The following is a 15227-nucleotide window of genomic DNA, read 5'->3' on the forward strand; positions in this document are numbered from 1 at the left end:
GAAAACAGGAGGAAGGAAGAAAGATTACAAACTATCAGAGACTTTATTTCAACACTAATACAAAAAGCTGTAAAAAAAAAAAAAAAAAAGGATGTATCATAAGCCAGGGGAATGCTGATTGGATATCTGAAGATAATTTAAAAATATTGTACATTTTTAGGTAGTGTAATGGTACTACAATTAGTTTTTAAATAAACTTTCTACTTTAGAGATACACACTGAAATATTTATTTATGAAATAATTAGATACCTGCATTATTTTTCAGCTCTTCTTGGTGAGGAGACAGTCGGTAGAGTTGTGAACAAAACAAAATTGACATTGAGTTGGTAATTGTTGAAGTTGGCTTTCATGTACAAGGATATTTATTAAAACTTTATTGAATTTTATATGTGTTTAAAATTTTCAATAACATTATGTTAAAGCAAAATAGAATAAGAGAAAAGATGCAGTGAAATAAATGAGAGGGAGAGATAAAAAGTGAAGGTAACTCTTTTATATGTTTTGACAGTGAAGAAATGATAGAGTAGGGTATATAAAATAACATTTACTAAAGAATTATTATGTGCTGGATACTATTTTCACATTCTCTATGAATATATTCTTAGATTTTTGCCAGTTATGTTCTCATTTAATAGACAAGATACCTGAGGGCTAAGTGTCTAAATGGCTTGCCTGCATCCACACAATCACTAAGTGGTTGGCAGAGCAGAATTTGGCATGCTGGCCCCAGAGAACCAGGATGCCTTACTCTCTCACGATGACACAGAGGTTAAGGTGAAGGGAATCATGGAGACTGATTACTGCAGATATCGAAGAATAGGAATAACTAATGGAATAAATTCCAAAGCAAGAGGGCATCATCTGGAACTCAGAAGGAGAAGGGTTATTTGAAAGAACAACTGAGATATAGTACTGAATGACATGATCTAAGGAAAGTCACTAAGCATTGCATGTCTTCTTTTCTACATTTGTTCAAAACAAAACAGAAGAAATCTCAGTTAAAGAACTGTCATTAGTATTAAATGAAAATATATGTGAGAATATCTAATACATTATTTGAAAAGATATGGGCCTTTAAAAAATATTCGTATTATTGTTATTAAATCTCACCATTTGCATTATACGTCTTAGTCACTAGGTTAAAGGAACAGGTTTGTAAGTCTTGGGGCTGTTAAATACTGTCAACTGACTAGATCTGTGATTTTAATTGTCAGCACTATTGAACTTCCTTAGTTTCCTCATTCATAAAAAGGAGACAATAATCCTGGTCCTGTTTAATACACAGAATCCTTTAAAAATTAAATCAGAAGATGCTTGAAGAAATGTTAAGAATTTTATAAACTTCTTCCAAAGTCTCCATATACAAACAAACAGAACTAAGATAAAATACAATAGTTGTTAGTCCAGGTTGTTTTTATTTTTTAAGGAAGAGAAAGCTTCTTGCTTGATATACTTTCTGCACTGGTATAGATATCAATTTTTGTCTTCTCAAATCCCATCAGCCCTTATTGCCAAAAATATCATCTCATCTCTAGCATCAAAGACATGATGAAATATGTCTGTATAACATGGAAATTCTTGGCCAGCCCACTATATGATATTTTATAAGATATTCACAATCTAATACTCAGCTGCTGTGCAATTATATCAAGGCAATTAGAATGCACAATGGCTCCAGGATATAAAAGGTCCTCATACTTGCATGTTGACTTATTCTTGCAGGTGGTCCAAGAACTAATTTTAAATTGTTGGTGTATTTGTTCCCCACTTAACCTATAATATTGTCTGATCTTGAATATATAGTCACAGCTTGAAATATTTTATTTGAGAGTCTTAAGGGTATAAATTTATTTAGAAACGAGGAGTTCATCTTGAAGCTACATTTTCACTGGAAACAGAATTTTACTTATTTATTTTTTTTCTTTTGGAGCCTAAGAGACAGCTACTAAAAATTATGTAGGAAGAGAATGGACTAACTATAGTCTTTCCTATAAACTTTGTGTGATTACTTTTTGGAAGTCCCAAGTTTTTTGTGAGAGTCTGTGGAAATGTTTTAAGTGACCTACCCAAAAAATGGGGCTCACTTCCAATTCTATACCATTTACAATTAAATAAATAGATAGTTCCAGATCTGTTCAGCCCCCATAATAGAAAATATCAGTTTATCATTTTTCTTTTTTCTTTTTTTGTACAGACAAATGGTAAATCTATAAAGATTTATAAAGCTCACTCACAAACAGATCATATCATAATTACTTGCTTAGAATCTCTTGTGTTGCATGCAGACATCTAATTGTACTTTATCATGCTTTTCTCCAATAAAACAGAATTTGGGGACTTAAGTCTATTAAATGGACTCACTGGTGAAGAAAAGGTAATGGCATAGTTTCCTCCATTTTACCTTCTCATATTAATTTAAAATCATATATTACTTTTTCTTAGAAGATAGTGTGATGAAAAAAGCTGTAAGCAGACATTCTGAGGAAGAGATATAAATCAAGCCCAGAAGTAGATTTATGTATATCAGCAAATATAGCAATAGGTGGACATAATGTGCAATTCCAGAGAACAAAGAGCCCAATCAAGGATATCATTTCTTGACACTTTAAGGTAGATAGGTCTTTGACTCTCACTTAGAGGCTAGAATCTGAGAAGGCTCTTTTATACATACTTCCTAAAACAGATACTCTTCCATGGATTTAGAACATGTAAACCACATCAGAGCTGAAACTTAACTTCTCAGTTACAGCAAAGAGATCATGTTCTCCTAGTGGATAGATTATCCCATACTGTGAACTTGAAAGTATTAATAGCTCATACTGGCTGTCCCTGTGGTGAGATCATATTTGCATTTCTAAATAAAGAAACCTGGTGCTTTTGGTCAAAGATACCAACTTATTTACTTTTTTTTTTTTTGAGTGTATGAGTTTTAAAAATTGATTGATTGCTTATATGGCTTAAACAAATAAATGGATGAAAATGCTTGTAGCTCATGATTAAGATTTCTTATCAGAATGGTTTGGGACATTTATCATGTCAACCAATACTATGAGCCACAGAAATAATATTAACATACATATTTTAGAAAGAAGGGAAAGTAAAAAATAAAATCAAAATCTCCTAGCTGCCTTTTAAATTTATCTACAAATTATGAAATACATTTATAGATAAATACTTAGAGCTCTGTTTAGGTGGGGATATGATTTGGATATGTGTCCCTGTCCAAATCTCATGTTGAAATGTAATCCACAATGCTGGAGGTAGGGCCTGGTGGGAGGTGATGGGATCATGGGGGTGATTTCTCACGGTTTAACACCATCCCTACTTGGTGCTGCCCTCGTGGTATTGAGTTCTCCTGATATCTGGTTGTTTAGAATTGTGTGGCACCTCCCCACAGCCTTGCTCCTGCTCCTGCCATCTAGGTCCTGCCTGCTTTCCCTTTGCCTTCCGCTAAGACTGAGATTCCTGAGGCCTCCCCAGAAGTCAAGTAGATGCCAGCGTCATGCTTCCTGTATAGCCTGGGAATATTTTTTTTTAGGAGTAGTATAAGAAACCATAATTTTGAAAAACACAGCCAAATTTCTACTTGTCATCTAATTGAGGAAAGAGGCCTAGAACAAACTCTGAACACCTGCAGAAACTCTTTGAATTAATGTTATACTGATTAAAATTGTTTATTCATGGTGAGTGTATTTTATCTAATGAAGTAACCTGCCACATGTAAGTAATATTTAATTTTAAAAAGTCATTTTTTTCATTACTTATAGTAGAGACTTAACTTTAACATGAGATTTGGTGTTGAATTTTATTATCATAATTATAATGCTAATTAATAGAGAATTTTTGCTTTTTGTTTAAAAAATCAATATCACAAAATTATGTAAGATTCTTAACTAATTTCTACTTTTTAGAAACACAAGATCACTTGGAAATGTCAAATTCAAAATCATAATCACATCACATATCTTAATATTTTTCATAATCAACATTTTTAAAAAGTAAATAAAAAGTTGAAAACAATTTATCATATATATCATTTCTGCCAGCTTCATTTGACTTATTATTTAACCTGCTAAAGTAAAATTATATTTAGTTTTTTATGTACAACTCTGCCCGCTTTAAATAGCTACTGTGGATTTTCATAAATACAAACTTATTTATTTTATGTTGGATGTAGCAACAACTTGGTAGCAAATCTCTTGTAGATGTCAAAGTTCTGTAAGTGAAATTCAGATATTATAGCTAGAAATAACCAACAAATGTTACTTGCAATTTCCTGAGCTTGTATTTTCAGACACTATGTCCTGTATTAGAAAAACATCCTGAATTACATCGTGTTCCTACTCAGTGCCAGAATAACAAATAAGGAAACCTATTTTTGATTATCAAAGTTTGGCTTATTCCAAAAGCTGAACATGTTAGAGGTATAATCAATCAGACCTTGGTTTCTACCCAAAATTTACACTTTGCTTGTTGTAAATGTGCAATTCATTTTTTCCCAATGACTCTCAGTCCTTGTGTCAATTAAACCAGAATGTTGGCATAAATGATTCTGTTATGATACTGTTATCTCAATTGCATGGGCGACAGTGTGGAATCAGAATTGTGTGATGGGAAGTTCATAGGTTTAGTCTCAAATAAATGTGAATTTCATCTAGCCTTTGAAGAGCAGTCAGGCCTTGAGCAAACTTTCGACAGCTTTAAGCTGTTTTTTCTTCATCATTAAAATGGAGTCAATAATATATATCTCAAAGATAAAAGTGGAAAATCCTAATACAGATTGGTGTATTCTCATTAAATGCTAACGTTTTCACTACCACTTCATCCCTTCTACGTGGTCATATAATCTTTACTTCTGAAGCAAAGCAGAGGCAAAAATAATAGTCTACCTAGTGACAAAGAACTCAGAATTATTTACATAAAAATATATACTAAAATATTAAATAATATCATTTGTAATAGTTATTTTATACATGTTCAAAGGAATTGTGGATTATGTCCATAGGCATGTTGATGTCACATTTTGTGATATAAATGCAAACAACTACAAATATAATTCATTTCCTTGAATACCGTGCATTGTTTGCTGTGCTTTTTACAAAAAGAGGCCAATATGATATAATAGTTACAGAAACAGAGGGAACTGTTTGTACTAAATGACACCTCTTTCTGTGATAATGCAACTCTACCACTCTATGCAATAAGCACATGTGTGGTGATGAGAAAGTCTTAGGCTGATGAGCTGATGATGGTCAGTAAAAGTCTTTTTTTTTTTCTAGATGTTTTGCATAGTTTTCTGTTTTTTTTCCAAATAATGTATTACACTGTCACATATCAACTTCTAAATAGGTTTTGACACAGTCAGGCACCTACTCTACAGTCTCAGTATCAATCTCCATATGCAAAAATTATTTGACTGCAGACTCCTGAATCTGTTTCAGAAGAAAATGGATGCTGATGTCCTTTAAAATATTTAGTATAAGAAGTTGAAACATTTTTATTAGAAGTAACTGAAATCATTACACAAAGGATATAAGTTTAAAATCTCGGGAGAGGGTCAAGCATGACAATTGGATTTAACTGTATTCAAAGGGTTTTTTATTTTCTGAAAAAATATAAAATTTCATATCTTACACTACAAAAAACATGTTCACACACCAAATGCACATAAAAGTTCAAATGAGAAAAAATACATAAATCCTAATCCTTCTTTGAATTAACTGTGAGGCAGGGATTTGAGATAGCCTGATGTATATCATAGAATAAGATATGCTATATAGCTGTTTCTGACATGACTGAAACTAAGAGATTTTGATAAAAATACTAACAAATGACTGAGTCTAAGTATTCACAGACTCTTATAAATGTAATTTACACACTTTTAAATAATTGACCATAAAACTACAGCAGTCTAAAAAATCATAGATATGGTGACCACTGAAACGTCTGCTGTTAATACAGCCCCCAGACTGAATAAACATGACATTTTGCTACCTTCAATTTTTCTCATTAACATTTAGAAGAAACAAACAACATTTGATGCTGATTATTATAAACAGATTTTTTTTTTCTTTTTAAAGAATTGGTATCTTCTTCTAAACAATAATTACGTGGTCATTCTGAACAAGAACATTCAATCATTTATGTGTGAAAAGACTTTCTCATAAATGAATAAGAAATGAAAAGAAAGTTCTTATCTATTTCTCTTTTGATACATTACTATATAATTAACAGCATAAAAGAGAAAAATATTCAATGTAACCAGCTGTGCTACAGAGTTGAAAAAATGATGACTTATTCTACCTACTAATGTCAAATAAAGCTAGCATTTCAATTCCATTTATTCATCATCATCATCATCGTCAGGATGATCATCATATTGTACCTAATTTTTACTTACTTTGAAGTTAAACATGTGGCAGGACGTAAGCAAAGACAGTTTACTATCACACTTATCTTTCTTTTTTCCTTAATTTTAGGAAGAACAAAATGAGAAAAGGACCTTATTCTACTATGTAATATAATACATCTAGTAAATTTCTAACACCTAACTCAAATAGTGTTTGTCATCCAATGCACCTTTATAGCCAAAAATGTTTTCCAAAGGTAAATATCTGTGCTTGTGCTTCTGAGAACCAACTTTACATAGCATAAATAATGGTGTTAAAAATATTTTACTTTCACACAGAGATTAAGTAGCAGACATGCAAACACATAAGTGCTCAGATTATATTAATTTTTCCATTTTAAACTTGAAACAGTGTCTTCACTTTTTCACGCTGGTCAAAACTCTTTTACAAACTGAATTAAGGATATTCTGTATTGTTCAGGCAACTCTGAAACCAGTAATGCTGGCCATACTTAAATTTAGATAAAATATTGGAATATAATTTTTACAGTAATCTTTCAACCTTAGAATACTGACTTGGTGATTAAAATACAAGAAATAAAGCATCATGCACATTACAATTTTTAAAAATGGGAAAATGAATTTCTTTACATTTTTACACGGAAATGCTACATTATAAAAAAAGCAACTGATTATATTAATAGTACACGTGAGCAAATGACAAGATTGGAAACAAATTATGATTGGTCAAAATAGTAATTGAGTGACTTCGGATATCAATCTGTGGAAAATTACTTCCTGTACTGATTTTTCAAGTTCAATACTGAGAAAAAGTCATGGCCCTTAAGATATTGCTACTGACAGTTACAAGAACATTATGTATTATTTGACAAATCTACTGTATGTGCTAAAATAGTCATGTCTATTCTTCATTTTTGGTAGTCTGGTGGGTGACAAAATTAATCAACAGAATATGAAATTGCATAAACAAGATTTATTAAACTTATGACCTCTACTTTTCACTAGAGTTGCCTCTCCTCCTTGTTCCATTTCTCACATTTGCAGATGAGATTGGCACTTTCCAATTGGTGACATATCCAATAGGAAACAAATATTTTAGAAAGGCATTCTTTCCTCTTTCATAGGGAGAGTACTTCTTGTTTGACAGTCTCTGTGTTCCTTCTAAAGTCAAATTAATCTTCCTTAGAAATTCTCAACCAAATTGAGATGCAGAAGAAAACTATTTGGCTATTTAGCTTTCCTTTCAATTTACTTTCAAAATGAACAGCAAGACTGCAAAGAAGGCAAATAAATTTGATCCAAATTAATTTATATTCATCTTTTGTTAAAAAGAAGAAATCTATATTGCAACTTAAAGTTCTAGTCATTTAGATATACTCCACCCTGACCTCACAATTATCTTTGAGCATATAAAGTTGGGAAGCAATGTAGAAAATATCTTTGTTATGTCTAAGTAATTGTGGCAAGTTCATCAGCTCTAAAGCACAAGGTAATTTTCTTTTTGAATCAAGAAGGATTTCATTTTGAAATTTCTCAATTGATACTTTATCACTTAGATTTGAATATTTCTATAAAATACAGTAAAGTGCAACACAATCTCTACTTAATTTGTACAAAAGTAATTTGTTTCATTAATTTTCTGTTTATTGTAATGAACAAATGTTTCTTTAATAATGGTGATGCCCATTTATTTGTGATTTTATCAAGAAAATACTAAATTCACATCTCTGGAAAATTCACAAAACTAATAAATTATTTGTTTGCAGCACAGTTTGTATGGACCCATGGTATATAGCCCTTATTATTATGAAAATTCAATATATCATTTGTTTAGGCTTTCGTTGTTGTTGTTGTTGTTTTGATGTTTCCTGGTTCTTTAGAAAAGAGGTATTTGACTGCTTAAGTAAAGGCTGGGCAGAATAGGAAGTAGTTATTTCCCAAAAGTTTATTCTTATATGCACTAACATTCAAGTAAAACAAGTTGGAAAAAAAGAGTACCATTAATACAACATGGCTATCTTTCTGATGAATTTCATTAATTCAATCTTCACTGCTCTATGGTACTATTAACATTGATAATCATCAGTAGGCTGAATTTTATTTAAGTGCTCTGCTTTTGAATAATCACATGGCATTCCATGATTTTTATAAAGTGTAATAATACAAAGTGTGGATTATCTCAGGAACTAAACTTTGCATAATTTCTAATACACTGTATAATTCGTATCACAGGTATAAGTCTTCATCATTTGTGGTACGTAGAGCATACATAAAAGATATCTTATATTCCTTAATAAGTCCAATTACATAGTACCTTGGATTGGTTCATTAAAATAATCTCCATGCCATGTAACTGAACATAAAATGAAAGTAACAAATGAATAAACATCCATTAAAAAATAAAACTTGTCAATTCTTGAAATAAAATTCTGAAGGGAAAAAAGTGTATATAAATATATTTATGTGTGTGTATGTATATATATATGTCTATATTTGTCATAATTCCATTGCTGCCTTAGAATCAAAATTTCTCGAACTGAGTCAAATAGGAATGGTTACAAAGGATTAACACTTAAGGGTAATTCTTCGTGCTATGTGCCTGGATTTAACAACATTAATAGAAGCCTGCACAGTTAAATCCTTCTACATCCTGCTGAAAATGTGCCCTTTGGTGTCAACTTTGCTTGACAAGATATTTTTTAGGACTCAGAAAGGTGAAATTTCTTACAGGGGTTCAAGATGAATGGTTAAAAGAACTGCATTGTCACAGATATCACAAAGTGTTTTTAAAAAGCCAAAGGGGATTTAGTCTTATACACATTTCCTTTTAGTGAATAAAGAGATTAGCTTTTGGACACATGAGAGGAAAAGAGACACAAGCTTGTGTTAAATTTTGTTTTACAGCTTGCCTATTTCTCCTATTCGTATTACACTCTGGAACACTTGTTCCTATATGTTGCTAAAATTAAAACACTATCAGAAATGCAAGCAGAATGGTAACACACACATGTGCAAGCAAACACACACAGAACTCCATCTTAAATCAGTTCCTGGGTATATTGCAAATTATACAGTATATACACATTTATTACCTAATAATCTCTAGAAGAGCAACTAAAAGTAAATTTTATAACACAAAAAAAATAAATATACACCCTGTATTGTACTTTTTCTTGATCAAGCAACATGTTTATATACTAGTTTCTATAACTTATCGCTGCATAACAGCATTTTAAAATTACAAAAGAAGTTATCTATTAAGAAATAATCTAATTATATTGCTCTTCAATACACTTTTGTAGACAATTAAGACTTGAAGTAAACTTCAGTAAACTGTAGCTTTTGTTAGCTCACAAATGGCTATAAAACATTTCCTTTCAAGTAGATCCCTGGAAGTTTTGAAAGGAGTTGCCTTAGTTCAGTCTATAAAGGTGCTATATATTTAAATATTTCATGTACAAAATGTTGTAGAAGTAGTGGGAAGGATTTTGCAGTTGTAACATAACAGGATGTTTGACCTGATGTCCCTTTTAATGCAAGATACGTTTGCTTCATGAAAAATGAAGACTAAGGACTAAGGACTGGAGATATTAGTAAAACCATGATTACAAATTCTGTGACTGAGGCAAATGTTTTCTAAGGTTAGAAATCACTGTTTTCCCTCCACCCCACTTTTTTTTGTCAAAAAAAAAATCTCAGGGCTGTTTACAAAGTGCAGAATCATTCACTTGAAGAAGTGACATTTACATGAAGTTATAACGGCACCATCCCGTTTACCAGCTGCACCTTCATTTCTTGAAGGCTGTTCATGATCTTCTTCTGGTGACCGACAAGAGTCACTCCAAGCCGTCTCAAATCCCTGCATGAAGAAAGCACACATTGGATGTATTGATTCAATTTGTAGCACACCTCAATATTTAACGTTGGCAAAGGGGCAAACATACTGCAAACACTAGTTAGATTACAGTCCTAATTTAGACACAGAGTCTAATGTTTCTGGTAGTCTCTAAAATTATACCTCAAAAATCTGTTAGTAGTCAAAAAATATTTTTAATGAAGAATGATTTAATACATATTTGTTCTCATTTGTGACATCACTATTTTAGTGGCGCAGAGTGGTGATAAAACAAATTTGCACATTCTTACCGATAAAGAGTTAACAGGCACAATTTCACTGAAAAGTTTTGAAAATGCAGATTTACAATATGCATAAGCACATTTCTTTTTTTTTTTTTTTTTGCTAAAAGAAGCTTAAAATAGACTTTTTATATTTTACAGCTAAGCAGTTGAAAACCAAAGTCATAAAATGACTCATTCGATACCGACAGTTTATATAACAGATATCTTTAGGAGATAATCACCACTACATTGCTCTTATAACAATGTCTTATATTATTTTTTACTTTATACTAAAAGTACCAGGACTTTTTTTCTTTACCAAATAGCATCTAAACTCTACTGGCATTTAGAACATGCTGAAGATTACATGCTTTCAGAAGACTTTTCATTCAAGATACTTCTGAATATTTAGATTTCTAAACTAACAACATATTATAGAGCTCAAGGCAAGTGGCCATGGTTTTAAATGTTCTTCTACTGGATATTTAGGAATGTTATTCCCCTAAAGTATGTATTTGTCATATATGTTTGGCAAATGATAAGCATTAATTATAGAAAAAAATAAGCATCAACAATTCAAAATCCTAAATGACAAAGATATTTATCATGTTGGTTTTCTCTAGGTAATTACCTTCTTGAACACATTATGTGAAAAGTGGAATCTTTTTTCCACTCAGTGTGTGTAATAATTTCAGATTTTATTGGCGTTCTATTGAATTAATGACATTAGACATTAGAATCATTACAGGTAAAAACTGAATTGTTTCACTTGTTCTTTGAATTCAGAGAAAACTCTTAATTATCAGAGAATAAAAATTAAAGGATGCCAAGGCTTTGTGTAATGGAAAACGTGTTTTTCCAAAATAATATTTTAGTTTTCTTTTCCTTTTATGATTTCCTGATTTGTTATAAGAGTTTTAGAAAATGACAAGCAGCCACCAAAAATAAAAAAAGCTACTGATATTTGTTATGGAAACATATTTCATTTTTAGAATGTGGATATTAAACAGTAAGCTTAAAAATTATTACAACTAAAAGATACCAGATTGGAATATAAAAATAATAATATTAATAGAAATGGCATGGAGACAATCCTTAGGCAAACTCAAACATCAGTAAAAATTAGCTTTTAAACAAAATCATTATTGTTAATAATGAAATACACTATGAAATAGCTAATTACAGACCAAACGGAGAATAAAAGAGACACAAGTTTGATCTGGTCTGTTTTCAACTAAACCAGAGTTTCTCAGCCTTGACCCTGTTAACGTTATAGGCTGGATAATTCTTTGCTGTAGAGGCTCTGTCTTACGCGTTGTAGAATATTTGGCTGCCTCCTTGACCTCTGCCCACTACATACCAGAAGAACTTTTCATTTTGACAAGACAAATTGTCATTGCCAATTTTCCCATAAAATTTTCCCACATACATTTATATATGTGTCAATGTATACATATATATATAAATTTATATGTGTCAATGTATACATATATATGTATGTGTGTATATATATGTATACATTGACACATATATAAATTGGTGAAACTTTATAAACATATTTGTGCACTAATTTAGACCTATGTATATTAGTGAGACTTAATAGACATTGTCCTGTATGCTAGAAATATCAATAACCCTGTTATACAGATTTTTAAATTCCCGTTTATGGATGAAGTAACAAAGGCTTAGAATATTGAATTACTTAGCTATATAACACAGCCAAATGGGTAACCAAGTTACAGCTAATATCAGGTACCTGACACCCAAGTCTATACTCTTAATTTATGATTATTCTAAGTGATAATTTTGAGTAAATCACTTCAAACTATATGCAATAATTTATTCATCTGTAAAATGAGAACTCTCTAAATGTAGTTTAAAACATCCAAAATTCTGAAAGAAAATGTCTAATGAAGGGACGAAACACATACTTTGCCTGAGGCTATGGTCACCAAATCTATACTTCATGGTAGTCTCTGTTATGTGCTAATATTCTCATGTTTCCACATGTAACTTATTAATCACGAAGAATTATGTAGATGTGGCTCATGGGTGTTCCTAGCAAACTGGATCAGAACCAAGAGAAAAGGGATGAAAATTTTAAATTACTTAACCTGAAAACAATCTCTGCTGGATAATTTAATTAGGACTAGAAACAAAGTTTTAAAACATGTGTTTTATCATATGTTTTATAAACCCAGATTTATGAAACCAAATTGGGAAATATGGATGTAACAATACATACACTTGTATTCTAATTCTAATTATACATTGCATAATTCATGATTCCTATGCTAATTATTAGAAATAAGCCTTTGAAAATAACAGTTACAGTTTATTCTGAATGACTTGAAAGAACTTCTAAGTTCCCCTTCAACATGGAATTTATACATACAATCACGAAACTTAAATTTGAAGTGTATATGTGTTCCATATTTCAACTCTTGGTTTTGTCTAGAGGTTATCAAATCACTAATGACTTATTTTCATTTCTAATGTCTTAATTTTTTATATTAGATATAAATATAATTTAATCATCTGGATATGACTTGACTACAAGAAAGACTCTAGCTCACTCAACGCTTTGGTAATTTAAATTTTTCATGATAACTATATTATACTAAAGAATTTTGAGGAATTGTATTTGATTAATAAATGTGGGTATAGTTTGTGTTTATAGAAAAATAAAATTTGTACTTAGAACAGTTCATACTTACAGATTTTAAGTTATATTTGTTTGAATTTTAACATGAACTAAAGATAAAATTTTATTTTAAGAATAATTTATTATCTGATTATCCCGAGATGAATGTTGGTCACACCAGAGAAATTCTCTTTCTCCCTTTCTTTTTCCTTCTCTCTCTTTCCTTTTCATCTCATCCTAACCCCCATGTCCCCAGAGGAGAAATTGAATTACAGAAACAAAAAGCTGAATTTTGCATACTGCCACTAATGGTGTCTTCTTTAATGAAATTCTGTTGTTTTTCTTTAAATCTGACCTTTCATTTCAAAAACTGTCAAATTAAGGTGCAGAGATTTAGAGGACAATATAATTATAATAATGCATCCAATGTACATGTACCTTTAAACAATGTGATTTTCAGTGAAAACGTGGAGACACGGAGTTATTTATGTAAGTTAAAATTGTGCTCAGCAGCTGAGTCGTTTCTTTTGAAATCCTTTTAAATATTTTTTTTAATAATACTACAGATGAGAATTAACACAGTATTAGAAAATGTTTATGGTAAAGGTTAAATAACTGTTAAAATGTTGCTAAATACTTTATGGGATTTTCTTTTACATAGTTTAGTCTCACATTTCTTATTTCCAGTAATTCCCATTTTGCTACTTAAATCACATATTAAATAGTCAACTTAGCAGTAACTGCAGAAATTTGATGGAAATAAAAAATGATATTGCAGCCCTATTTACAATAATTTCTGAAACATAATTTGGAATTGGTAAAATATATGCATTTTTACATTTCATTTTCCAAAGTAGAAAATTTTATAGTTACACAATGTCTTAAGTGTGTTCCCATTATAAATATTACAAAAATTTTATCATGATCATGTATAATCTTAAGTAATACTGAAGGTCAATTCTAGTGATGACAAATTATATTTCCATATAGACTTATTAATTTAAACATTATGAAACTAGCATTATTACATAAAAAATAGTTTCGGTTTTGTTGACAAAAAAATGATTACTTTTAGAAAAGCTGCAAATGTTATGAATTGCCATTGTTGCATTTACATTGCAGTATTTTTTCAAACATTATTCGATAATATTAAACAATGGAAATACACTGATATTAATGCTAAAATGGCAGAATGAAAATATAATTTTAAAAAGTACAGAGTTGATGTTGCAACCAACTCTTAATCATTCAGGCTTAAATTCATCTATCTACGGATGATTCATTCTCTTGCTCATTCTTCTCCCTTTTACTTTATACATCTTTTAGCCGTATCACTGGTACTTAGCCCCCACCAACATTGGCTGGATATGAGAAGGGAGATGACAGATTAGTGAATATTCCCTAAACTTCAATATTTATTGCTTTTGTCAGAGTTTTATCATGCAGTTGTATGTCACTTTTTATTAACTTTGCAGAACGCTAACAATCATTGATATAGACACGGTATAACATAAAAATATTACATTTGGCAAGAGGAGATTTAACCATAGTTTGTTAATGGTTTTTAATGGATGAGACATTGTGAGAGTTAAAACACAGAAAACAGTAGGTACTCCTATGTGTACTTTAAGTATATAATAAATCATGCATAATGACTTGTTGATGCGTTAATAAATTTATTTGAATTAATCTGTAAAGATTTTGGCTCTGGATTTTGAAAACTTTCATTTTATTAGTTTAAGACTCTATTCCAGTAACTGATGCTAACAGGAACCTCTTCAGCTTATATACAATTGGTATAATATTTAAATTCATTGGATTTTGCTCATTTTCCAAATAAGCAAAAGTTGACAGTACTGATCTGAAAAGAAGTTTAAGAAGTCACTCTGATTCTGTCTTTAACTGAAATCTTTGGATTCGATTTTCGACTCACCTCAAGCTCACAATTATCCCTATTGACAATAATTCACTGCACTTAACCAAGATGAGATAGTTTGCACCATTACTGCCACAATTGTTTTCATATGAATACTGAACACAAAGTATTTTAGGCACAAAGAGTAGCAGAAAAATACATCTAAGATTGAAAACCT

The 15227-nt window shown here is 30.7% G+C and overlaps 1 protein-coding gene across 7 annotated transcripts in view; it reads right to left on the reverse strand.

Annotated features, from left to right (window-relative positions):
• Positions 1–5582: 5582 nt before the first annotated feature.
• The window catches only part of EPHA5 (EPH receptor A5), a 343436-nt gene continuing 333791 nt past the window's right edge, over positions 5583–15227 (reverse strand). For all 7 annotated transcript variants that reach the window (XM_064367513.1, XM_021666284.2, XM_064367510.1 and 4 more), the window contains one exon: positions 5583–10230. In XM_064367513.1, coding sequence (XP_064223583.1) covers positions 10125–10230 — 106 coding nt within the window. In that variant the 3' untranslated portion in view covers positions 5583–10124. The remainder of the gene's footprint in view (positions 10231–15227) is intronic.

The sequence above is a fragment of the Aotus nancymaae genome, unplaced genomic scaffold, assembly GCF_030222135.1.
Source record: "Aotus nancymaae isolate 86718 unplaced genomic scaffold, 86718_ANA_hifiasm-v0.15.2.pri h1tg000006l, whole genome shotgun sequence".
NCBI lineage: Eukaryota > Metazoa > Chordata > Mammalia > Primates > Aotidae > Aotus > Aotus nancymaae.